Source organism: Chenopodium quinoa, unplaced genomic scaffold (genome assembly GCF_001683475.1).
Source record: "Chenopodium quinoa cultivar QQ74 unplaced genomic scaffold, ASM168347v1, whole genome shotgun sequence".
Lineage (NCBI taxonomy): Eukaryota > Viridiplantae > Streptophyta > Magnoliopsida > Caryophyllales > Amaranthaceae > Chenopodium > Chenopodium quinoa.
In genome coordinates, this window is record NW_018743285.1 from 2,670,629 (window position 1) to 2,697,304 (window position 26,676).

Sequence of the window (26,676 nt, forward strand, 5' to 3'; positions counted from 1 at the left end):
CACAAAATAATTAACTATATTAAGAGAAATTTATGTTTTTTTTTTCAAGGTTAGAATAAAGAGAATATATAAGGTAGGTTTAGATTAATAGAAGTTTATGTTTTGCATGAAGTATTTATCCGTCTTTAAAAGTTTTTCTTATTTGACTCATTAAAATTAGTTTTTTACTGGGTTAGAACCCTTACGATGCACGGTTATTTTTATAATTTGTACATTTAAAAAAAATGGATAAATATGAATAAGAATTATGCATCTTGTACAAAAATACTTGTAATTTTATAGTTTTGGATTTTCGTCAATATTATGATATAATACCTATTCAACGTCGTCTAATACATATTTCAATATATATTAGTGTGCTATTTACAATTTTTTTCAATTTTAAAGTTAAATTGATAGGTTATAGTTGTAATGTAAAAGCTAATAATATTCAAATTTCAAAATTGTTAAATATAGTAGCTCTCAAAAAAAAAAAAAAAAAAAAAAAAAAACACCATCCTTGCATTTAGGCGGGAAAAAATTTATTATGTGAGTGGCATGTGAACAGCGATGTTGTCAGCAACCTTTGGTTTTAGTAATAGTTAATAGATTCAAATATCACCTCTTAAAATATTATCACTTAACATAGAATAAAAATATATTATATTTATTAGGATATAATAGTAATAAGTATCAAATATATAAAAATATATCATATCAATTAGGATATAATCGTAGTAAGTATCAAAGATTACCTTATTTAGTTGATAAGTTCTAAAATGAAAAGAAACATATGGTATATTAATTTGGAAAAATTCCGCGTGAACCTGGACCCAAGGCTTATACGCACGCAACTGACTTTACATTAAACATAGTGACCTTAATTTTAACATAGTAATCTTTATTAAAACTTATGTGGCCTTTAATATTAGGCAAAATTGGCCTTAATAGCACCAACTATAGGTTGGGTGCGGAGAATAGTACAACCTTGCTTGGGTGCACTCTACATCACAAACTATTAAGTTTGGTACACAAAATGTCATGAATGACATCGGAGGACGGAGATTTTGCCAACAAAGTGTAGTTTTATTATTTTCATATTTTTTACCAATTTTCATCCTTTGTTACTCTTCTCTAACTTATTTAATTACTTTATTATACCTAGCACGTGCTTCCGAATTACTTTTCTTTAACTTATTTTGTAACGACGTTTATGATAAATTGCAACGAATGGATTATGTTTGGCAAAATAAACCGAAATCTACTTACACAAATTAAAAATTCATCCAAACAACACATCAATTTCAACAAATCATCATAACAGTACACCAACTAATATCCTAATTTCATGAAATTATGAAGAATAAAAAAAGAGAAATAACCAAATGCATGTATTCAGCACAGATATAGAAATTGAATTTCAAATTTTTACCAAAGTACAATTTAAAGAATATCTTGTGCCAATTGATTGCTTATTATTTTAGGATTGGTCTTCGTCTTCTTCTTTGTTTACCTTGGTGTTCTTCAAAGAGTAATATTAATTTTACTAATTGGGGTAATGGGTTAATAATAATAATGGGGACATATCATTAGTATAGTAAGAGAAAATAAAAAAAAAAGGGTGAAAATTGGTTAAATATATTTGAATAATAAAAATATGCTTTTCCGGCAAAAGTTCTGATATCTGATGTCTTTTATGACATTTTTTACACCGAACTTAATAGTTTGTGATGTAGAGTGCACCCAATCAAGGTTGTGTTATTCTTTGCACCTAATATAGTTGATGCTATTGAGGCAAATTTTGTCCTAATATTATTGTGAACCTGAATTACGACGTTATGTTGAACATAGTGACCTTTATTATTCATATTAACTAGTATATTAAAGATTTCATATATATATATATATATATATATATATATATATATATATATATATATATATATATATATATATATAATAAATAAAAAAAACCTCTTATAGCCCTTATAATAGCAAAATGACTTTTATTTCAACATAATAATTTTTATTTTAATATAGTGACCTTTTTTTTTTATTAATAAAACAACTAGGGTCTCTAATGTTATTAATGTGAACCAGGTGCATTTTAGAGTTTGTATATTAATTAAATTTGTTAGATGTGTTAAAAATATTTAACCAACCACTGATATGATGAATTACACCATACTACATATTTTAGATATTTCTTTATTCTGATTGTAACTTCTTTCCTTCCCTTCGCGGTTGTTATTTTTTTGTATCACGGAGTAATATCTTGCGTTGCAATAATGGTAATTAACATGTCATAGTATTAAGAGTAACCTAAGGAGCGTAGTGAGATGATCTTTCTATTTCGCAATGAACGTTTTGGTTCTTTGTACATGTAGGTGGGGTTCATTGATACGGGGAAGGCTGTCTCCACCATAATTTTCATAGAAGACTTACAGCCAAGCGCTAGTTTTTCCTTCTACGGTCGGTGATGGAAGCAAGAACGGAGCCTTCCTTAGACTTTACTCCACCCGTTAGCTACTAAGTGAGTGAGTTTAATATCTATCTTTTACTCCTAAGAAATTTTCCATAACAATCAAGTTGAAAGAGAGATTAGTACGTGTGAATGAAAAGCATGCAATGCAGTAAAAAGAAAGATTGAAAAGAAATTCGCACAATTAAGATAAATAGCTGGTATTTCATACCCAATTTTAGGGTACTCAATTTATTAAAAGCCAACTTCAAACATCCTTCTCATGTTGCCGAAGTTATTAAAATCGGGATTCTACTTTGAATCGGAAGGGGCTATCAGAATCGAATTGTAAAATCGAATCGTAAGATTCTACCGACATGCATAATCAAGACGTTAAATAATTAAATATATTGAAATTATGAGTTTGAAACCTAATTATTGATAGAAAATAGTGTTTACCAATTAAGCAACCAATAATTGACAATATATATTTATAAAAAACTATATAGGCATATTTTAAGCTTGTAAGGATTTCGCTAGTTAAGAGAAATATGAAAAACGTAAATCGTAAGATTTCAAGATTAAAATCGGGATTTTAATAACAATGTGTGTTGCCCAATCAAAGTGGGTAGGGTAAAAGGTTAACATAAGCAACTAAATTAGACAGCGTTGTAAGCTTCTTTAATTCATATGTGTCATATGATCGAACTAACTCTTTAAATGGAAATCACTGTGGATTGGCCCGGATTCATCACCGGAGTCAATTAGTACACTCAATTTTAAGTAAAAAACAGAGGGAAGGGGAGTGCCTTGAGAAGCAAATTAGACTTCAAACCTTTGTCCTTCTAGGATCGAAGTGAGTCTGCCGAGATGGATAAGAGAAGCAATATCTCCTTTTGGTTCTGCTTCCGCTACCTGTTTGATGACGTATTACAGAGGCTCGCCCTATCTCCTCGTTGTGGTTTACTCTGGGATATACCTGCTTTTCATAGTAAGATGATCAGGCGTCTGTGAGAATAAGGCCGACCAATTTGTTAAATTATTCCTGCACGGATTTGTACCGAGGAAACTACTAGTGGATAGTTGCTTGTCAAAATTTCTAGCCTAGCTGTCGACTATGGTCAGACTATAACGTAAAATGATCTTAGTGTTACTTAATAAATCTTATAGATATCATTTGTTTCCTCTAGGTTATCTTCATTATTTATTGGAGAACAATATACATTCAACATGAATGTTAATCTCAATCCTTTGTAGCATCTGGAACCAAAGATATGGAGATTCCAAATCAAGGCACTTTTGACTCTAGGTTCAAAGGAGCAAATTCGGTTATGTTAGGATTTGTGGAGTTAGTTTAATCGAAATTGAGGATTATTAAGAAATGTCCAGGAGCAATCGCGTTTCAGTGTACGTGGACATTTGCACGGGGGCGTTGAAATTGCAGAGTTGGGAGGCAGTGAACTTGCGAGATATGGAGAAAGCTTGGTCATGAACATGTATACCAAAGGAATGGCAATTTGTTTCACATTGCACCATTATCAATTATTAAGTGCAACAAGGACATGTATTTCATCAATGAATTTAGGGAGAAACAATTCATAGACAAGTAATATGTTGATCCCTCCAACCAAAAGTAATATTTAGGCGAGGTGAACCAGCAAGGCAGCAACTAGTGTACTCTGTGTAATTGTGTAAACACCTATATACCCTGGAAGGCTAAGGTAGAGTAGACAAAGGGCTTCAGCCATATAGCTGAAAGAAAAAAATTATTGTGGGATAATTGGAGCGAAACCGCCAGACCTAAAATTCTCTGGCCATGAGAAAATGAAGGACTAATCTGTTTCAAGATCTTACAAAAAAGGTGAAAGGATATTCATAGTAATTATCGGAAACACCCAAGAATACAAAGACATCATTATCAAATCGTAACATATGCATTGGATTATAATAAGTCCTTAAGGTACATCAAAAAAGAGTTGAGAAGAATGATAATAGGGGATTTTATTAGCACACCATATTGTAACAATTAAATCACATTCTTTCAGCTACACTAACTTAAATACAGCAATTACACAAAGAAATGAGAGCAAAACTGAGCAAAAAATGGAGATGGATTGAAAAACAGAAAAAGACACAAGCTAAAATAAAAGCTACCTCATCTACGTCGATGTTTAGAGATACTAGGGGAGCTAACTACTTGTGCCCCTTTGTAATTTTTGCTTGGAGAATCCAGAGACCCCCTGAAGGAAGCATAAGCAGATTTTGCAGACTCTGGTACAGAGTCCAGTGGAAGAGATTCAGCAAAGCATGCCGTGTTTATACGTGTTCTCTCAAGTTCCGCTTCAAGAAGCTCCGAGCTGCACTGTTGTGCAAGCGCCTACAGTAGGGGGGAGGGAAAAATATATGCTTAGATGATATTGCAATTTCAGATAAAATACTCAATAAGAATTACAACTCATACAATTTATTGAAAAAATCCTATTCCACCACCCTAAAAGAGACGAAATAAGTATATATAATAGGCTGCATTAGCGGCATACTTCAAATACAGAGAACGGAAAATAAAAGTTAACCTACTTCAATTAGACCAACTTCCCCATCAACTGTATTTTGTCAAATGTCTGTAAATTTTAGAGTGACTCTTCTCTCTTATAATTATACACTAAAATTTTACATCAGTTTCCATGTACGTGGATGTGTGTGTGTGTGTGTGTGCTGATTATCCCGTCAAAACTCAGTAATCAAAGTTGCTTGTCACCACATCAAAATAAATAAATTTGTTCAAAAAATAAAATAAAATAAAATACACTCACAATCAGATCATCTGGCGATACACTAACTCCCTGCTGTCTCTCATCTACAAGAGCATCTTCTCCCCCTCTTGTTGATCTGCGATGATGCCCAGGATTCTCAACCACCTCTGTCACACTTTCAGTAGCTTTTTCCAGCAGCATCCCTTGAAGTGATTTTAGAGATTCCCTCGCATCATTTGTGAAGTAGGGATTTAGTACTGTCTCGAAATATTCAAGCTGCATAGAACCAAAAGCACATTGCCTACGTCAACTTATGAGCATTGATATGCGGATTTTATATGCAATTTAATTCCCTGTCCCACGGTCATTTTATGCGTATTTGAGCTCTTCGGAGCTATTTTTGTTACTAATATGTGGGTTCTAGTATTTTGTAGAGTTGGCATTTATTTTGTAGGAATTTCCGGATTATCGGTGATTTCCGAGCTTTACGAGCCACTATGAGATATTGGAGCCAAGATCACATCGATGACCGTTCTTTAAGACCGAAGATTTCGGTGATAAAGGGTTTGGTTCGTGAAAGACGGTCCAATTATATGGACCAAAAGAGAGTGGAAGAGTGGGCCAATTCGAAGATTCAAGCCCAAAGGAGGACACCCGGCCTCAAGGATGCCGGCCCGATCGGGCGGATGCCCAGAAGGTTGATGTCGAAAAGGAGGGCCCAATCGGGCGGATACCCAGAAGGTTGAGCCTTCGCCCAATCGGGCACGTATTCTTCAAAAGACTTCTAGTTTTAGTTGTTTTCTTTCTTTTTCGGGATTAATTATAAACCCTCGTTTTAGTTTTATTAGCTACGTTTTTACTTAAATTTAGTTTTCATATTAACGATTTTAGAGAGCTTTTGGTTGGAGATTATAGTTGAACTCGAGATTTCATTAATTGCAATTTTGGTATTTTTGCTTCATTCGATATTATTTCTATTCTCCTTTATTGCTTTATTTAATTGCTTATTAATTTCAATCATGTTGAATTTAATTGCTTTGAATAGTTTAGTTTTAATTAGGTGTGAGTAGTTTAATTCTAGGGTTTTTTGGGATTCATGATTAATATGAAGGGATAAATTGTTATGATTGGTTGTTGATATTTTATACTAATTTCCTATTGAATTGTTTCAATTCTTTGCAATTGGATAATGAATCGAGCAGATGTAATTTGATTGTAATAGTTTAGCAATATTGATTTAATGAATCGAGTAGATGTTATTTCGATATTAAAGGCTATTTTCAATAGGAGTTTAGATCTAGTAAATGCGAGAGACCCTGTTAGATCAGCACGTAATCTTCAAGCTATAAAGAAAATGAGGAATTAAGAAATACAAGTATGAACTAACACAACCAATTTTAGTGATAACAGACATTTACTTTATGCCGCTTTCATTTATTTTTATCATCTAGCACCTTTAGAGTCACATAAATAACAATCAGTTTTTGAAGAATTATTAATGAGTAATTTTCAATTATAATGAGAGCGTCATCTCCAGTGATTAAAAAATAAATAAATAAATTTTTTTTAAAAAAAAAAAAAAAACAAACCAACTCACTTAAACTCCACTACCCTCTATCTGGTGAGAAAACTCTACTTACATGCAGTAATGTTATACTGCATCTAGTTAAACTGATCTACTACATAAAATAATGTTATCTCCAATGAAACAATTTCAGCAATACAACACAAAGAGCCTCTTTGTAGGTAATGGCACCCAACTCCAATACAAGAGGTAGGAGCCTTCTTAGTCATTTGGGTAAATTATACTTCTTCCGTTCCACAAATATTGCAACATGGGGAAGGGGCACGAATTTTAAGAAGAGGAGAGAGAGAGAGAGAGAGAAAGAAAGAAATAAAGGTAGAGACCCATGTGATGATGAGAGAAAGAGAGAAAACACGTGCAAATAAGGAATTGTTACAATATTTGTGAAACTTCTTAAAATGGTAATTGTTGCAATATTTGTGGAACAGAGGAAGTATATTGATATAGGATGGTATGAATCACTTGTGTTACAATTGAATTTAAAATTTAGGGAGAATACCAGTACATGATGTGATATCAGGAAGAAGATAAAAGATAAAAGATAAAAGATAAAAGACAGGCAAGACTATCCCACACAGAAAGTAAAGTAGGAATGCTTGTAATCCTTAATACTCCCTAAGTCCCATATTAGTATTTTACACTTTTCTTTTTCATTTGTCCCTAATTAAATTTTACACATTCTTTTTGGACTATAATTTTATAATATCTCTTTCCACTACCAAAACAATAGGCTCTATTCTCTAATTCAATAAAAATTTATTCCTCTATCTTCTATCACATCTACCTATTCAATAAAATTATATTCCACTATCTCCATTCACATTTATGGAGACATTGATCAAGGCGTGGCCCAAAGGATTAAGTCGGGGTGGCTTAAATGGAGAGCGGCCACGGGAGTGTTATGTGACCGAAGCATTCCCTTACAATTGAAGGAAAAACTCTACAGAACTGCCATAAGACCAATGTTGCTCTATGGTACGGAATGTTGGGCTTTTAAGAAGGAGCATATTAAAAAGATGGAGGTTATAGAAATGCGTATGTTAAAGTGGATGTGCGGAAACACTCTAAGAGATAGAATTAAAAATGAGGTTATTCGCAAGAAAATAGGTGTGGTAGGCATTGCAGACAAACTAAGGAAAAATCGCCTGTGTTGGTTTGGGCATGTAAGACGAAGACCCGAGGGTGCATCGGTTCGAAGAGTGGAAGAGTGGGACCATGGAGGGGTTAAACGAGGGAGAGGGAGACCGAAAATGACTTGGTTGGAAGGAGTTAGGAAGGATATGAAGTATATGGATTTGCATGAGGATGAGACATTGGATCGTAAGGGATGGAGGAGAAAGATTTTTGTGGATGACTACACGGAATAATTAAATTTGGTTCATGTAGCCGACCCCACTTATGGGATTAAGGCTTTGATTGATTGATATATCTACATTCACATTTACTTACAATAGAATAATGATTAATGACGAAAGAACTTATCAACCAAAACAATGTGTCATGATAAGTGTAAAATCTAATCTGGGATGGAGGGGGTAACGTTTACCAAGTCAGTGAGACACCAAAATATCTTAATGTTATCCACATTAAGATATCTTCACATAGACAAATTACATGTTCTTGAATCCCTGAGTGTTTTGGAAGATAGCATCACACAGAAAGTACAGAAGAAATGCTTAACCCTTGGTTAACATTTGCCAAGCCACCAAGATAAATTAAAGATTTGCCAAGCCACCAAGATACATTTTATTCTCATCAAGAAATTTCAGTTTTGGAAAAAGTTGTATGGAAGAATGCCCATTTTTTGAAAATTAATACAGTGTTCTTTGTTAAGAGAAATTATGAACAAAATAACAGATAGAGAAGCATTCCCAAGCCTGGCAAAGGAATATGTTCTAAGCTTACTTGGGATAAAAGTAGTTTTCTTGGCGATTATCAAGCTTCCTAATAATTTTTAGGCTTAGTTATCAAAATTTTATCTTGCAAATCATTTTGGCACATTTTGATAACTTCTTTCTCATACAAGATTATACTGTTCACTTACTGGAGTACATAAAAGGTACACTGCAGTACTGCTAGAAACACAGACTTAGGAGCTAGAGAGCCACATACCTCAAGCATAAGCTGACAGAAACCATTTGAATCCACTGACTTGAATTCTTTGCTTTCATATTCATGGAAGATACTCAAAAGAGTATCAATCAAACCTTCAACAAGAACACCAAGTGTCTTGTCAAGAAGGGGCTTAGCTCCAGCAAAGACCTGCACCAAAGAAACCAATTTAAAAATAAACGAAGTATACATGTAAAAGATGACAAGTGGATAAGGAAATAATTTGACAATTATTAGAGGTAAAGAGGTTGACAATGACATGTTAATATGTTGTCCATCTAATTAAGCATATTCAGAGAAATTACATTAGATGGTTTGTAAAAATATTAAAATACCATAAGTCCCTTAAACAGACAACTAAGCACAAAGACTCAGAGCTCCACAAAATGGTATCTGATGGAATAGTTGAAGCTATTAATTTACCTCAGCATGCACAGCTACCAGGGTGTGCAACAGCTCTACAGCAGCATCACGTACACCCTGCATATATGTATGTCATTAGATATGTTAAAACCCATTTGAGGAGAATATTAGATAGCTAATGAGTTGTTTATCATCTTACTTTGACTGAAGGAGCTGAACCCCATTGCACTCCAGCATCTAATAAGTAGCTCATTGCAGCAGTCCTGATCATGTTTGCCTGATAAAATTAACATGTATGTTAAAAAAATGCCAGCAGATAAATTAGGGGATTGAGCAGAAGATTTTAACATGAAGAGAGGTTACCTTGGCAAAAGTATACTGTTCCAGGACTTTATCTTCAAGAGCAGAGAAAGCCATTACCAAATCAACTTTATCAGAGTCCTCTTCATCTCTCTCCCTGCAATAGTGAAGTCAAGGATAAATGATCTAGCTGTTCGCAAACATTGAGATCCAATGAAAAATTGAAAAAAAAAAAAAAAAAAAAAAAAAAAAAAAAAAAAAGATGCCACAACATGACCTAGAAAAACTGCCAGAAGAGTGGGCTTTTATTGGACCGTTCAAAAGTTATGAAAAGGCATGGAAGGGAAAATACCAGATATTAATGAAATGGAACTAGAACTAATCAAACCTTTAAGAAACTCTTTTGTATTGTAAGGCTAAATTTGGAAAATGTTCCACAAATATTGTATTGCAAGTTTACAACCTTTATTTGAATCAACGAAAAGGACCAATTAATATGTAATTCAACCAGGAGCATTTAGTTATACATGTATACTAGTGGCCACATGAATGGTAAGCTGTTTTCTAGTTCCTAGCTTCTGTTATTGAGATGTAGAATGGACTTACTATAAAGCTTGTCTCCTCCATCAGCTCCTACATACCTCCTAGTAAAAGCCGGATAGAAATGTTATCTAATTACATATACTATAATGTATTTTAATATTGATTCTCATTTACCGATTGTTCTAGGCCTTCTAGCTGTCTACATGTAATTAGTACTTCCTCTGTTCTCTTTTCCTTGTAAAGTATCCATTTTAAAGTTGCAAAACATAACTTTTTTTGGCCAATGGTTCTCTCTATCTCTCTCCGCATCACATGGGTCCACTTTTTTTTATCTGTCTATCTCTCCTCTCCTTAGAAATTGTGCACCCCACCCCTCCCTTTCTCCTCCACTGTGATTAAAAGAACGGAGGAAGTATTTTTGATTTTATTATAGTGAAGTATAAGCAACTATGTCCCTTGTTCCTCTTGATGGCAATGCCCAACAGATAGGACAACACTGAGAAGTGTTTCTGCCATTTCCCACTCCATTCAAACCCAGAAAATGCAAAATCCAGCAAATATTAAATCAATTTACCGAAAAAATATCATCAAAATAATGAATGACCAAGATTAGGTACCACATGTGATGTCAGGACGAAGGAGTAATTTTTAAGAAGAAAGTTTAAGGTTATGCAACACATTGAAGGGTTGTTTGATGCATTTAAAGCAATATTGCAACAAGTAAAATTATAATAAGGAACATAATACATTTATTAAGTAGATATTATGGAATAGGGTGAGAGAACTATGTAAGCAAACTCAACAAGATACAAGTAAAAATTACTAACCGGGAATGTGACCATATATGTTTGTATTTATTATAAAGTTCATAACAAAGTTCATCTTTGCAATATCCGACATTGCTCAAGACCATCAGCAACTGCTGGTGCGGATCAACAACACTTCCAGGCATAAGATCTAAAGACATTTCTGAGTTTTCAAAAGAATGTCCGTTGGGTAAATATGAACTTTCCCTGTTAGATCTACTTTGCGTCAACTCAGTTCCAATACGTTCAAGATGCCCTAAAAGATCCAATAGAATGCAAATTTCAATCACTAAACTGAAGCATATTTGAAACATTATTGACGAGCATAAATCAGGGGTCAAAAATATAACTAGTCATCCTACTACTATTTCTCTTTCTACAATAGGATCTTTCTTTTTTTTTTTTTTTTTTGGTGGGGGTGGGGGGTTGGGGGGGAGGGGTTAAGAACAGCAAGATCTCCTTTGTTTCACATTACCAGCAAAATCCAGGAAGCAATTCAAAGCGGATAATCTAACAGACTCTTGAATTTCATGAAAAGGAATAAAGATATCCTCTGTCTTTGCTGCCTCGCTCTTTAATGTCTGAAGCATCCTGGAAATTATAGCACAAGATCCATGTTATGAGCAAAAAGAGTCCCTAGATTACTGTTCCTAAAAAAATAGATATAACTCATAATGCAAGTTACATAAAAGGAAGAAAGAAATGAAATAACCAATATTCTGATAAAAGGGTGTATACTCCATAAACAAATCCTAGAAAAACAATAGGGCATCCAAAAAAACAAAATTTCCTATCCTAGTTAATGGTGGAATTAAAGGGTTAGCCAATGCAAAACAAGTGCCAATGGGTAAACAAAATGCTCTCTTTGCACTCGCTTCAAAAATGGCATCCTATGTCATTGCCTAATGCTTTTGCAATATTCATGGAATACACATGCAAATAATAGAAAAGGAGATAGACTCAAATAAGTTCACCAATTATACGCCTTATACAGATAACCACATCATTTTCTACAACAAAGTGCCTCACATATTTTCTAGACTTTGGAATGGACAAATGGCGCTCATCTGCCCATATCAGCTTATGTTGTACAGAGTATAACAAGAACAGCAAGAGTAACATAAGGACATAAGTCACATAACAAAACCTATCTGTATTGATTGAATGTTACCTACAAGAAGCAATTATCTCATTGTGTATTAATGTATTTATTATTAGATGGGTTTCCAAAGGTCCAGGAGGTCCAACTGTACACAACCTTAAGTTTGGTCATTTTAAGACAACAGAGGCTATAGAGACAAAACTACATGCAAACTCCCCAGAGTCTGATTCCATTTATAAATATAAAAAAGAAAAAATCTTAAAGACAATGTCAAGGAAGAGGGAAAAAATTGCTATACTTAAAAGAATTGATAGGTCCCAAATCCCAAGTACATCCAAACAGATTACAGAACATGTACTTAAAACCTATCATTTATAAATAATTATTTCATTTCCTGGTATACACTGGTACTTACTGGCTGACTTGATTTAATGCTGATATCGTAATCGACCGGAATGCTAGAGGCAAGTAAGAGATCCTGTATGGAGATTTATTTCTTTCAATTATTGAGACTGCGACCCATGTTTCATCTCTTGACAAGTCTTCAATAGTAGTCCTCATCCATGAACAAAGCCTCATAATATAAGTCTTTGAAACTTCTGCATGAACAGCTCTGAGTGCCATAACTGTGAAAATAGAGAGCAAACTCTGAGAATTGCTTGATTAACAGATGCAGCAGGTGGGTTAAACAAAGAAAGTGCGTGAGATACCAATGATAGCAGGGGCTGATTCTTTGACTTCTAAAGCCTGGCAAGCTTTAGATACTTCTTTTATGGAGTCGCACATATATGGCCGAAGGATATTCGACTCTTCAAATTCACGAAATGTGTCGAGCACCTGCATTATGGTAAAAACAATAAGGACTTACACAAAAGGTCACCATTACGCAAATCGTTGGCTTTAAAGAAAAATGACGGATCAATGTATGACAATGTTATTCATATCAAAGTCCAGAAAAACAATTGCAAGGGTAAAATTGTCTAGATCAGCCCTGTTCCTACCATCAAAGAAGCTACTATGTGGTTAGAATGGGAAGGTGGAGTCATGCATAAAGGATAACTAAGGTTTTCATAAGATTCTAATAAAAATCCTTTTAAGAAATGTGCTACCTTCTGCACTTCCTGTTAGTATTTTCATATGAGATAGCTTCAACATCTTCCACAATCATAGAGTGAAACCATCCGATACATACTTATACTTACTCCACTCCATTTTACTTGCAAAACTAAGAGTTTCACGGTTGCCAATGCACAATTTAAACCATTAATACCTTTGGTTGAGTTTTGGTAAAAATTGAGAAGAATCCAACAAGATCCCCAAATGACTATGTTTTTCTTCCATATAAATCACAATTATGACGTAATAGGAGAGAGTATGAATAGTGCCAAAATCCTAATGTTGCAACTAAAATGGAGCAGAGGAAGTATAAGAATACCTATAGGGCTACCAAAAAACACGAGTGATTAAAAAAATCAAAAGAAAAATTCACACAATGAAACGAAGTGATTGTATGGCAGTAAGTAATAACGTCCACACCCATTCTTTTAAATGCCTTTTAAATTCACCTTTTCTTTAGGCCAATTACCATAAATCAAACCTCGTGTTCTACATTTAAATCAGTCAGCATTTTAAAGTCCCAATAGGTTAACAATCTCCAGCCTTCTCTCTGAAATATCCAGCCTAAGGGAGAAAGATTGAATAGATGAGAGAAGAGTACAGGTGAATTAGTAGGAACAATAAATATAAGAGAGTAGAAAAAATTATCGAGCAGAAATAATTAACACAAAACTCAAGAAGGTTTCTCCTCCATCAAGAATGAAAAAACAAAATAAAATAGGGGGAAAAAAAGGAACCAAGTATAAAGAAGAGAGAGAGACTGATGCCATCCAGCTCCGAAAAGAGGGAGTGGCAAAAATTGGAGGTTAAAGTTATAAGCTTTCTCAGATACAAGGGTTTTCAGATACAAGGTTTTAAGATTCCAATGAGAAGGTTCTATACATACAAAGGAAGCGGCTCAAGGTACGTAAACCAGAAAACTGATTCCCAGATAATATTGTTTAGATTTCGGAAAAATTCCGTAGGTGGCTAAAGCTTTTAGTCACCAGATAACAATTCACAAGAGCACTGAATAAGTTTTTAATTGAACGTCTCACCATAAGAAAGCTCATACACCACCACAGATAGATAAATGCAATCTTTCAGCGAAAGTGCCCAATTAATTGGATGCAGAGCTTTTCTTTTCCTTCACTGTGGCAGCTGTAATATGGTACTGACTTTTTGTCTCAGAGGAAAGCTCTGGACTCTTGTTTCATTATGGAGTAAAACGCTGGTGAGCTGGTTTGGTTTGCGGAGGAAAAGCAATCTTAAGGAGCTGAGGCGTGATTTTATGTCTATGATTCATTGATTTGGGTGCTTTTGGTATAGCCATCATGATTTATCTTGTGTTAAGGTTAATGAGATATTACAAGACCATGTGATCTTAAGCTTTTATGCAGTCATGATGCTTTTCCAAATTTTTATTGTGTCTGATGTCAAGCGTAAAAGGCATACCTTTTTTTTCTTTTCTTTTTTTAATTTTAAAAAAGTATCCCTCTATTTTACTATGAAATTTCCGGTTCTTTCTTCTCAACTTATATGTTTAATTTTTATCAAGAAAATCCCGGGAAAATAGTCTGCTTCAGCCATCGTTGTTTCAGCCTTAGTTTGAAAAGGCGCAAGGTTCAAAGAGTTCTCGGAACTTAGGCGCACCTAAAGTGCCTAAAACCTCCAAAATCATTTCAAGACCAAAATTTGTACCTGAAGCTACATAGCATTTATATTATAAAGAAAAAAAAACGACAGAATATAGAAAGCAGATTAAAAATAAGAGATAAGACATCGAATAAAACATAAAGATCCGAGAAAATAGAGAAGCAAAAAATAAAGCAGAAAAAAGGGAAAAAGAAAAAAAAAGGTAAAGTCGCAGAGAAAAAAGAGGAAGAAGTGAAGAACAAACAAAAAAAAGGGAAACAAAAGAGAAGAAAGAAGACAGGTGGTTTTGTGGTGACAGCTGTTGGTTGTGTAGGGCAAATAGCAGTCCCCAGTCTTCCCACTCCTCTTCAATGCTAGGGTTTTCAATTTACAATTGAATTAGGGATTAATTGTTTTCTCTTTCCTCTTGTCTAATTATAGGACCGCTGAGGGGTTTTAAAAATGCGTGTGGTTTTTTTTTAAGAAAAAAAAATAAAAAATAAATAAAAAAATCTGTGACAACTTTGACAAGTCAGCAGCAGCCAGAGCCTTAAACCATAAAGCGACAAAGGCGCAACGGCACTGAGGCACACCAAGGCATGCTTTTTGTAGGTGCTTGCACCTGAATCAGTTAAAGCCCACTGACCTGCGCTTTAGTGAGTTTTGCGCCTAGGCATGCTTTTTACCAAAATTAATTCACTAGCAGACTACAAGATAGCCTAAACTTTCAAGATAAGCCACTACTTCAACTTTGGAGGTAGTCCTTGCAATGAGTACATTTACCACCCACTATGAATCAAGATGTTGCTGGAGAAGTCTAAAGATTTGCATAGGTGTAACCTTAATCTGACCCAACAATCATGGCCATTTCAGGAGAGCTGCTTAAAAGTTATTCGTGCAATAAATAGTAAATTATTGAGAGTGAGGGATAGCTCAAGTGGTTAGAGCTCCCTCCCGATTCCAGGGATCCTGGGATCGATTCTCATCTCCACCCTTGTGGCTCTCTAAACACCAAAAATAAATAGTATATTATTTAGAGGTTTTAAAGATTATCTCATTATCTCCTCTGCAGACATGGACACATGGTACTTACCATGATTTTGCCAGTATGGTCAGCAAAGCCTCAGAGATTTTTGACAACCTTGATTATCTTTGGCTCACTAACCATCAGATATCCATGAAAGAAAACAAGTTGACAGATAATTGCTGCTACGATCACATAGTTGACTGAGGTTTCTAATCAAGTACAAAAATGTTGAGATCAGAAGGTTTTGAGAAGGCATACCTTATCCTCGTAAAGAGATATTGTACTACGCATCATTCCAGAAACTTCATCAAGAGAATGACTTGAGTATTTGGCATCACCAACTTTTTCGTCAATCTTATTTGAGGTAGTGGCATTGGATTCAGTAGCAACATGGGAAGACTGGAATCAAATCATAAACATTAATTCAATTCAAGGTGGTAATTGGCCACACTTAAAACTGAATTTGACCAGTAAATTAAAAAAAAAATTAAAAATCTAAATAATGCAGTCTGTAATACACTGTAATCGATGTCATGCTGTGAAACAGCCTTCAATTTCTTGCATGTGCGCATATGATTTTATAACTAGTCCTTTGGTATATGGGACCAGAAGTCTTATAGGTATCCTTACAAGAACAAATTTTCTTTTCCCAAAAAGGGCTATATAGGTTTGATCCAATTTATATAAAATATAACATATATACAAACAAACAGAACGACATAATGCTTGATTGTGATCCCACCTTAAGAAAATAAAAAAAAAAAACTAGGAACAAACACATGCTCAATAAAAATCAAAATACTATCTTGATCTTGGACTCCTACACTATATGAAAGGCGTGTAAGGAAACAATTTGCTATATAGCTCCATTCGGAAGTACCTCATTGAGTTGAAAAGGTAGCCAAAATGAAAATTACACGAATCTACAACAGACCCAGACATCATTAGCATGGAAGAGAACAGCTAAGCATTAACATGTATATAACCCCCCCCCCACACACACACACACACACACCAAAAGTAATTCCCATTAGAGAGAAGGAAACTTGGTGTACCTTTGCAAATTTTCCACTGAAAACTGAAAGTGCTATTTTCCAGAAGGCTGGTAAGTAATGAATAAGAACAGATGTTAGCTTTTGGATGTACTTTTTTTTCAAAGCATCAACCTCTTCCCCAGTCAATTCCACTGAAGGAGCGTCTCCGGCAAGGTCAGCGATACCATTTGTGTCTGGCTGATATGAAAAAGGTTAAATGGTTATGCATTATACACATCAAATGCATTTTGTGTCCTTTGCAAAGATGCAGTTTGACAGAATCAAGATTCAACTCACTGATTGACTAGGCCCCTGCAGTATCTGTTTCCACTTGGCATCAGAGGCAGCACGTTCACGTATATCATTTTGCAATGCATCAAGCCTTGCTTCATAATCATAGGTGCACTTTTCAAGCAAGCCTCTGATTCTTTGGTTCTGCAACGTTGGCCTTAGTATTATAAGTTAAACTAGATTTCAACCTAAAAGTTAAATAAGCAAACTAAATAATCCCAACCTTGGGGAAAGATCAACATTAACCAATTATGACTAGTTTAGAGGCGATTACCAAAAGACCCACAGTGAAAGCATTCATGGAAAAGAGCATTAAAAAAGAGGAAGGAAATATTTTAAGAGCATTAATCACACAATTTCCAGATATTTTAGTAAACTCACAGCACACTAACAGTTTGTTTGGATAAAGAAAAGGGAAGGAAAAGATGGGGAGGGAGGGGAAGAGGAGAGAAGGGGAAGGGAGGGGAGGGAAAAATAATGAATTTTCTTTCCAAATTTCTTCATTTTTGGAGAGATCAATTTCTTACAATTTAATCCCTCCATTTCTCTCCCCTCGAATTCCCTTCCTTCCTCATTTGTTATCCAAATGAAAGAAATTCAATCCCTCCATTTCCTTCCCTTCCTTTCCCTCTATCTCCTTCAATCCAAACACACTCTAAAAGGCCTAAAGTTGGAGAAGAAAGCAAAAGGCAACAAAATTAAAAACACAACAAATGACTAAATTGTTACTCAGTAGTTTTTAACATCGTTTAGAATAAACAATAAAGCATAGAATGAATGAATTATGGAAGCAAATAGCATAGCATTGGTACATTAGACATCATGAGATTGTAGTGTATCTAACCTGCAAGTTCAGATAATGCCACACAGGATCTGATTCAGGTTCTAGCTCCAAAAGCAGCCTCACAGTGTTTTCAAGCTATAAGAAGCAATAAAGGTTAACCATTTTGCATTATCAGACTACCAATTTAGGTGAAGAGTATCAGAGTACAGATATTTGGAAAAATCAATGAAACATACAGAGCAAATAATTAATTAAACCCCCCCCCCCAACAACAGAAAATCACATTCCAATATGCAAATTACCACCTTGTCAAGTTGTCATCTTGTCACCACAATAAATAGGTATGTAAAAAAAATACAAAGAACCTAGCAGCTAGGTTAATTAGGAGCGGAGAACTACCGATACAGTTTCACCAATATCGGTAATTGCCATATTCAGTCCTGAAGATGCTATACGGGTTCAGATGAAAGAGGTGTATGGGGTCTTATATGTAAGAATTACTCACCTACCAGTCTACCACAGTGTACACAAAAAGGCCAAAGAACTATGAACTGAACCTCACATGATTTATTCCTTCAGGTATATTTACGAACTTCCCATACTCACTAGAGACACCATATATGAATTGTGTTTCAACTCCTTCAAGTCCTGCTCATGAACTAATCGAACACGCCTGCTAGTGAGCATAATCCATCTTAAGAACAAAATATCTAATCCTTGATACTCAAGAGTTGGAAGACCCTCAGACAACATGAGTTCATTTCAGAATAATCAATTAAATTCTTCCTTAAAACTTGAAATTCAAGAAAACAAGTTACTTATTCCAGACATCAAAACACATCAAATGATAACAAAGAAGCTTTTTTTTTTTTTTAGGCACTATTCCCAGTTCATATACTCCCTCTGGTATTGAGTTCTATTTACTTTCCCTCTTGTGTTCTTACACACTTTTACTTTATTCCTCTTATGGGAACCTTTTCATTCATCGTTTATCATCTCCTACCCCACCTTGTGGGACCCTGTTACATCAAATAATCCCTTATTGTCTACATCACTACTTCTAGAAATGAAAGTACCCACATGGGTGAGTAGTCCCTCTCCCAAGTTCTCCTATAATTGCTAGTTGCTACTATATTTGCATAGGAGCACTAATTTTGACCACATCTTTCTAAGAATATTTAAAATTATTTCATATAATGTATAATGTAATCACATTAGTCTCCACGACTATTATATATATATATATATATATATATATATATATAGATAGATAGAGAGATAGATTATTAAAGATATAAATGTCAAAGTTAAGTGTTGACAAACATGAAAGTCAAACTATTGCAATTAAAATCAATAACAAATTTTAAAAAGTTTACTAAAGATAAATGAAAACTACTGTAATTTACAAGGTTACTTCCAACCTGTTGGTCAAGATTGGCGCCTAGTAGACCTGCCAAATATTAATCTAGCTTGAAACTTACATTACCAGACCTAAAATATACCTAACTCACAAGAATAACAGGTCTCGCGGAAAATGCATGCAACTGAAAAGTGTAAATCATGACCTTTCCAGTCCAAGGATCAACACTCGTCGACAGAAGCTAATGAACTATGGAATTTCTAAAACAACTAGCAGAAATAAGTGAGGTTAATGACTTTAAATTAAAGTGTGAACTTACATCTGTTAAATCTATCTGTGGATCTTCCATAGTTTTGTAAAGTGTTCCCTTGAACTCATGCATCACTTTTTCGACCTCCTCAAGTACACGTTTCAATATTCCAATCTGAAAATCAATCAAAATCATATGGCTTATTAAGTTGGACTAACAAAAATAAAATAAAAAAATATATAGCATGCAGAAAACATGCTTTAAAATCAGTTATCTGCTGGAAGTTCTCCGCAACACAAACTATTGTACATACTCAAAGGAACAATAAATATAATTGTAGGCAAACATATAGATCAAAACAAAGCAGTACATTATGTATAGGGCGTTCTGTGATGAATATTGAACTTGACATTCCGAAAAATGCTGACAATAATGTGAATTTTTAAATATTTCCACGGCATCTGTGAGATGCTGTAATTTTACTATATCAGCTACTATGTTAGTCTTTTATTACAACTGGTCCACATAAAAGCTTAGAATCTCATAATTCATCATTATCAATTAATTAGAACCTCCTACCTTTTATACAAAATAACAAAAATAAGTTTCTAAAAGTTATACTTACTACACTCTCTTTTACCATTTGGGGTTAGACTCTTACCAATACATAGCATTCACCATAAATATTTTTGATTATCTTTTCGTAGAAATTATAATGAGATGAATCTATCAAGATCCCACATGACTACATTATTCCTTGCTTACAAATCACAATATGTGGTCAAAGAACAAAGAGATTAATAAGATGAAAACCTTCCAAAATTCTTGAACTGCAATAATAAAGGTTTTTTTCAAGAAAATAAATAACATTCGCGTCATATTGACTGGCAAAGTGCATCATAAAACCTACAAGATGATGTTTACAAAAATCTAAAAATGTCAAAGTCTAACATAGAGGATTTCCACCCCCTCTCCCCTCTCCAATGAAAGGAAAAAAGTTATAAATTCATGATTATTTAATATATCTACAAAGAGAAAATGTTGCAAATGTATCTCAATTTTAAAGAGCAAAGGTGTTTATAGCCATAAAGAGAAATGAAAAGAAGAGTATAAGGTAATGTCTTTTTAACCTAATATAAGGTGTTTTGTTATAAATTATACGGGGTTTATTCTTGTCTACTAAATCCTAGTCTGGTTTGGTTTGGTTTGATCTATCTCCAGGTATTGACTGAAAAGTATTTGTACGCTAATATACATAAAATTATTATTATCAAGTGGGATCTTATTAGACGTCCTAATTTGTATTTTCCAGATAGCTAAGTTCCGTAGCTTTAATTAATATACAATATTCCATATATTTGGCAATAAGTAAGCATAAATAAAAAGGTCCGTTTTCGTATGAATTGTGGCTTGATTGTGATAATAAACCGTATATTCCTGAACGAATAAAATATTGTCAAATTCCATATATTTGGCAGTAATTATACACACATACATAGATGAAAACAAATAATAAAACCACTTTTCACATTTCACACACTAATTATTATTCTTTTAACCTTCTTCTGAGGTCAAAAGAAACTAGCAGCAAGGGGCATACATCATAACTAGATAAAAGATGTCCACTAAAGAGAAACCATGCATAGAGAAAATTTCCGGAACATTTTTCAACAATTTGACAATATGCACCAAACTTTATAAAATAAAAAAATCAAATAAAAAAAAAATCAACAAAAACCATTTCATAAGATAAGCTTTTTTTTTTAACAGCAGGGTTTACAGGATCCATTTTCAATCACAAAGTAGAAAAGACGCAACTGTTAACATACATGAGATGGCAGCGCAATTGACTTTGCCTTCTTATACTCCCTAACCGCCAAATCATGTTCACCATTGCTGATACTAGCACGAATTGTACTAGGCAAGTTGAAGAGTGTGCGAAACCTCTGGAGCATTCCTTGAACAGACCTGATCTTCTCTGCTTGAGCCTGACATGCATAAATGCACATACAGATCAATATGGCTCACGATGTGAATGAGAACATTTCAAACTAACAACATTCCACATACTAACCTGCCTCTCAAACAGGGGCTCAAAAGCACGGGTAGCATGTGAACTCACTCCCTGAATGATATTATATAGGTGCATAGTCCCAGCACCCTCTGGGTCTTCTTCAAATCGTTTCAGCTTTGATTCAATATCTACTCAAGAATTTCCGCTGATAATTAGGCAATTGCAAAGCTAATACTGCTTATGAATCAAATTGAGCAGCAATAATAGATAAAACAATCAGAATCCTGCACTAACATACCATCAATGGTTGTCTTGCATGAGACAAAACAATCAAAATTTTCCTTCACCAAATTTTTTCTCTGCTGAGTGCGACCTTTAAGGTCTGTTTTAATAGCATGAGCACCAGCCTCTAGATCAGCTGCACTTGTATCTTGGTGAATCCGAGAAAGGAATAACTTCGCATCAAATTTTTCTGAAAAATACGCCAGCTTTTCTGCAAATAAAACAAATAAACTTGAGGATACCTAAAATGTTATTCTCGCGTAAACAGCCTATAAAAAAACATTTTTTTAAAAAAAAGGCTAGGAGTATAAAAAGGAAGACATTCTGTGCAGGTTATCAATGGTTAACTAGACCTTATTAAAGAATTTTGGAAAATATTAACAATCAAGGAAATCGCAAGAATCCAAATGTTACTTGGGAGTATGCTGAATTAATTCAATATATATAAATGCCTCCTCAAACAAAGTGACGAAATAAGATATATACCACGAAGATCATTATTAATATTATCTCTTTCTCTCGAGGGAGAGCTGTCCGAAGTATCTGTTATAAGCTTCAATGTTCTGTTGTCTATTATCCTGCAAAAATGAAAAACTTGGGTTAGCATAGAGGGTGAGGGAGGTCACCGGAGGAAGAACTGTGGAGTGGTGGGCTGCAGTAGAAGAGTGAGAAGGAAGAGATTATAAAAAAGTACAGCCTAAGAGAATGTAACATGGGTCTCATATAATGGAGTTCTAGACAGTTTCTGTTACGTGGTAGCAGAACCTTGACATTTCATACAACCGATAACAAATTCAATTAGAATTGTTGCTGGTGATAATTGGTTATAAAAGACAAACACAATGACAATGAACTCGCAAAAGCCCACAAGTTGCTTACACTCCTTTATATATATATATATATATATCGATCTTTTTATCTAGCTTCCCATTTGGGGGTGGGAGGGTATGTGGTTATCTAGGTGATATGTAATTGCAACACTTTTAGTTTTGCACTATTCAGTTGTTAACTTTGACCATTTAATTTATACTAATTTATTGAAAGCAAATGCCATAAAAAAGTATGTTACCAAATTAGTTCAATTGAACACTTCTATAATAATAACTTTTTCTATTTTTTTATTTATAGAAAATTAAAGATATTAGTGATCAAAATTGTGCATCGGCAAGCAATGCTAGTCAAAGCGGTGGGGGTGGGGGTGTTAGATAAGCAACAACAATCAGCATCATCAAAAGAGCATAAGCAATTACTAAGTGTAAGAAAACGTGAAAAGATTCTGAACATGACAGTCAACAAAGATTACCCTAATCCTAGTGGATCAATACACTCCATGCCTCGTGGAAACGACTGTAAATTTGCCAGGCCCTTTTTGCCCAATGCCGAAGGTTTATGCTCAACTTTCGGAACCACTGGCACTGGTACTGCTCTAGCCTCACGCATCTCTCGAACTCTACGAGCAAGCTGACAAACAAAGATCATTATTTTCGTGATGACTGTCCAAAGACTTTGACAGAACATAATACACTATCAACTGCCAGAATAATTGTCAGGAAATATAACAAGAAAACAATCATACACAAAAATAGCATGCTTAATCAACCTAAAGAATAGACCTGAGTCACAAGCACACAACAAACCCAAATGTACCAAGACAGAATAACAGAACAGAAAATCAACACATTGCAGAGGCAAAGTTTCATTTTTAGAATAAGAAAAGGTTTGACCTAGGTTTCAAAGGTACATAGCTTCTCTACCCCACCCTACCCCCAATGGACATATACTTCATGCCTTGTCTTATTCTATTACCTCTTTTAACCATTTGCCTAGAGATTTTTAAAATAGAACATCAACAGATGCAGGTTAAAGAAGAAATTCACATACTCCCTAGTCCACGTAGCCACATCTTGTTTGGAGAAAGAAAATGTCACCCGAGGATAGAGAAAAGGAGTAAAGAGAAAACAATATTATTATAGTAGTCATATACTCATATGCTGAGAGGGCTCTCTCTCTCTCTCTCTCTCTCTCTCTCTCTCTCTCTCTCTCTCTCTCTCTCTCTCTCTCTCTCTCTCTCTCTCTCTCTCTCTCATGGCCTATACATGCAATAGTGAACGAGTGCATTTCTCTCTCCTCGATTTAGGGTTTATATATGGCTTACACAAGCAGTCGTATCCAACTGTATTTGTCTCTCAATTTGTGGCTTGCATTCAAGTGCATCATGCCAAATCCTCGGTTTCTGGCTTACACAAGTAATGGTGTCCAAGTGCATTTCTTTCTCCTCACTTTATGGCATACACAAGTAGTTGTGTCCGAGTGCATTTCTCTCTCATCAATTAATGACTTATTGACTTACGTCTGAGTGCATTTTGACAGAACTAACCTGGATTTTGTACTGAAGTTAGGGTCCTGATGTGTCAGCACGAGTACGAAAAGCTATCTACTGAGTCCAAGTAACATTGATAGAGGAAACTGGTCACATAATAAGCACAAGAGACCAAAAACAACAGTAATATAAATCAAATTATCAGTCCCCATTATAAAAATTCTTCAGCAGTAAAAAAAAAAATACTAATTCCCTAGTAAAATAGAAAAATGTTCACAGAGGCAAACATATTCGACCACTTTACGTCCTTGTAGGTTTCAATCGTATACCTTGAGGTTAGTGAGCATACAGCAAGATACCTTAGTATGTCAATGATATCTCACTGGCAACATAGAGAGGAAGTAGCAAATTTCCCTAGCTCTGGCAACTGTGCAGATAACCCCCTTAATTTTAGAGGGAGCAATTTAGCTTCGTAAGTTCACGCCATATTTCAATGTGCCTTCCGCTATTTATCTCATTTTTTAGGCATATTGTCACCGGGGAAGAAACATGACCTTATTGGATTGTGATAAACTCTCATAAAATTAAATACCTTAGGTTTTACTAGTAACTGATTGTAGCATTGCAAATTGAGACATCCAAAATACAGTTTCAAGCATAGAGAACACCCACACAGATATATAGTATGGTAATAAGAATCTTCAAAAAGTAACATAAATTCATGATTTTCAAAGGAGATAAGTGGACATACAGAATCCGCTTCCTGCCAATCATTAATAATTTCATTTTGGGAGGGAGACTTGCAACCTAAGTTAGCAACCCTGAATTTATTACTAATGTCATCCAGTTCTTCGTCTTTGACATCCCTAAATAAGAGAAAAAAAACGTTTCGCTAACTTCCTTGTCATTGTTCTAAACAAAATTCCTTATCAACTTACTATTTCAAAAGAAAAATTTGCTTCCCTTGAAATATTGGAATTAGTGAGTGTTAAAGAGGAAGTCAATATTGCTACAATTAACTAAAATTCCATAATTCACACTTCATTAAGCATAACCCGAGTTGTTGATCGCATTCAATATTATGTCCCATTTGCTTCTTCTCTTTCATATCTTCTCCACATTTTCCGAATTCCAATCACTACTCAGTTACACTAACAGAGTATCAGCAAATTTCATAACTTGGCATAACAGCAAGATCACACATTGTGGCAATCACATTAACACTCAATACAAATCAACAAAACGAAAAGAACCCGAAAATTCCCAAATCATAAAACAGCTAAAAAACGCAATTAAACCCAAAATTAGCAAATGCAGCATCAATTCAAAGCTGAAAAACTTACCTCAGACTCATCCACACGCTTCCAGCTATCAGGCTCACCACCAGCCCACTGCGAATCGGCGTCATCCTTAGAAGCTTTAGCTCTACTCCTCCCCTTACCACCACCACCGCCGCCACCATAAGTAGACGCTTTCGACGACTCCTCATCGCCCGAAGAAATACTCAACATCTCAACCTCAGAATCATCATCTTCATCCATAGACTTGGTATAATTCCTTTGTCTAGGGTTAGGGTTTTTACTCGCCGACGACGACCCTTTATTCGGCGGAGGTTGGACGTAATTCGCCACCGGTTTGGACGATTTTGATAGCGGTTTCTGGTAATTGGTGTCTCGTTCAGCTTGTTCCTTCAATGCCATCTGAAGGAGCTCATCTTCGTCGAGATCTTCGCTGTCGGTCGACATTGAAGCTTCTTCTGCGCGTTAATGGAGGAATTGAGTAGAGGAAATTCGTAGATCTGGTGTTGCAGAGGTTGAGGAAGATGATGATGAAGGATGATTTCTAGGAGTTGATTAATAATGGGGGTAAAAATGGAGGAGAATTGAGGAAAAGTTCAAAGGTGGAGGAGAGAGAAAATTAGAAATAAATTTGGAAAGGAAATTGTATTGTCTAACTGTAAATGCCACGTGTTTCAGATAAAAAAATTGTAAATGCCACGTCTTTGACTCCTTTAGCCACGGTGGCATAATGGAAATACTTATTTTTCCATTTTTTTTATTATTTTCTTTAAAAAAAATTGTAATGAACGAAATTAGAGTGATTCGAATGACAGATGGGTATAATTTTGTTGATTACGCACTATATGTGTTTCAGTTGGAGCGAATATGGGTATGATTTTAATGGATAGAAGGCAGGTATGGATATTAAAAGTCATACTCGCCATCAGTAGTGGTGGTTTTGAAATTACACATCATATATGTCTTACCCACTCGACTGACTTGTCTGTCTAATCTCCACTTTGTATTCACGACTATTTAAGTATTTATAAAATTAAATAGGTTCAACTAGGTGTAAATGGGTAACTAGGGCCACTAGGCGGATAATAAACATGTAGACATGTGTGGATATCCACTTGGGTGATGAAGCTGACGTAGATTTATATTTTTATCCACTTGTGCGGGTATGGATATTAATATTGGTAAATATACTCGCCATAGGTAATATTGGTAAATAGTGGATATAGAGATATTAGGTGGGTAACTGGGTATGGGAGAAGGAGTTGTCATCCCTAAAATTACC

At 34.8% G+C, this 26,676-nt stretch overlaps 1 protein-coding gene across 2 annotated transcripts; it reads right to left on the reverse strand.

Annotated features, from left to right (window-relative positions):
* Nucleotides 1-3,032: 3,032 nt before the first annotated feature.
* LOC110735720 (exocyst complex component SEC5A-like) lies at nucleotides 3,033-26,019 on the reverse strand. Of its 2 annotated transcripts, XM_021915905.1 has the most exons (22): nucleotides 25,440-26,019; nucleotides 23,080-23,237; nucleotides 22,263-22,354; nucleotides 21,793-21,987; nucleotides 21,555-21,682; nucleotides 21,310-21,468; nucleotides 19,550-19,654; nucleotides 17,931-18,005; nucleotides 17,093-17,230; nucleotides 16,817-16,993; nucleotides 16,020-16,160; nucleotides 12,715-12,841; nucleotides 12,420-12,630; nucleotides 11,378-11,493; nucleotides 10,924-11,158; nucleotides 9,617-9,710; nucleotides 9,453-9,530; nucleotides 9,314-9,370; nucleotides 8,891-9,040; nucleotides 5,254-5,469; nucleotides 4,595-4,817; nucleotides 3,033-3,419 (listed from the first exon to the last, which is right to left on the reverse strand). In XM_021915905.1, the coding sequence occupies exons 1-21, from the start codon at nucleotides 25,839-25,841 to the stop codon at nucleotides 4,596-4,598; spliced, it is 3,276 nt and encodes a 1,091-aa protein (XP_021771597.1). In that variant the 5' UTR covers nucleotides 25,842-26,019; the 3' UTR covers nucleotides 3,033-3,419; nucleotide 4,595. The 2 variants fall into 2 exon arrangements, with proteins under 2 accessions (XP_021771597.1, XP_021771596.1); XM_021915904.1 differs by lacking the exon at nucleotides 3,033-3,419 and having other exon boundaries at nucleotides 4,417-4,817; nucleotides 25,440-26,018.
* Between the last annotated feature and the right edge of the window lie 657 nt (nucleotides 26,020-26,676).

Coding starts and splice junctions, on each gene's coding strand:
- LOC110735720 (XM_021915905.1), bottom strand. CDS start 25,841: ATGTCGACCGACAGCGAAGATCTCGACGAAGATGAGCTCCTTCAGATG. Junction 16,161..16,816: donor TCAGTGGAAAATTTGCAAAG/GTACACCAAGTT, acceptor ATTTGATTCCAG/TCTTCCCATGTTGCTACTGA. Junction 11,494..12,419: donor GCATTAAATCAAGTCAGCCA/GTAAGTACCAGT, acceptor TATAATTTCCAG/GATGCTTCAGACATTAAAGA.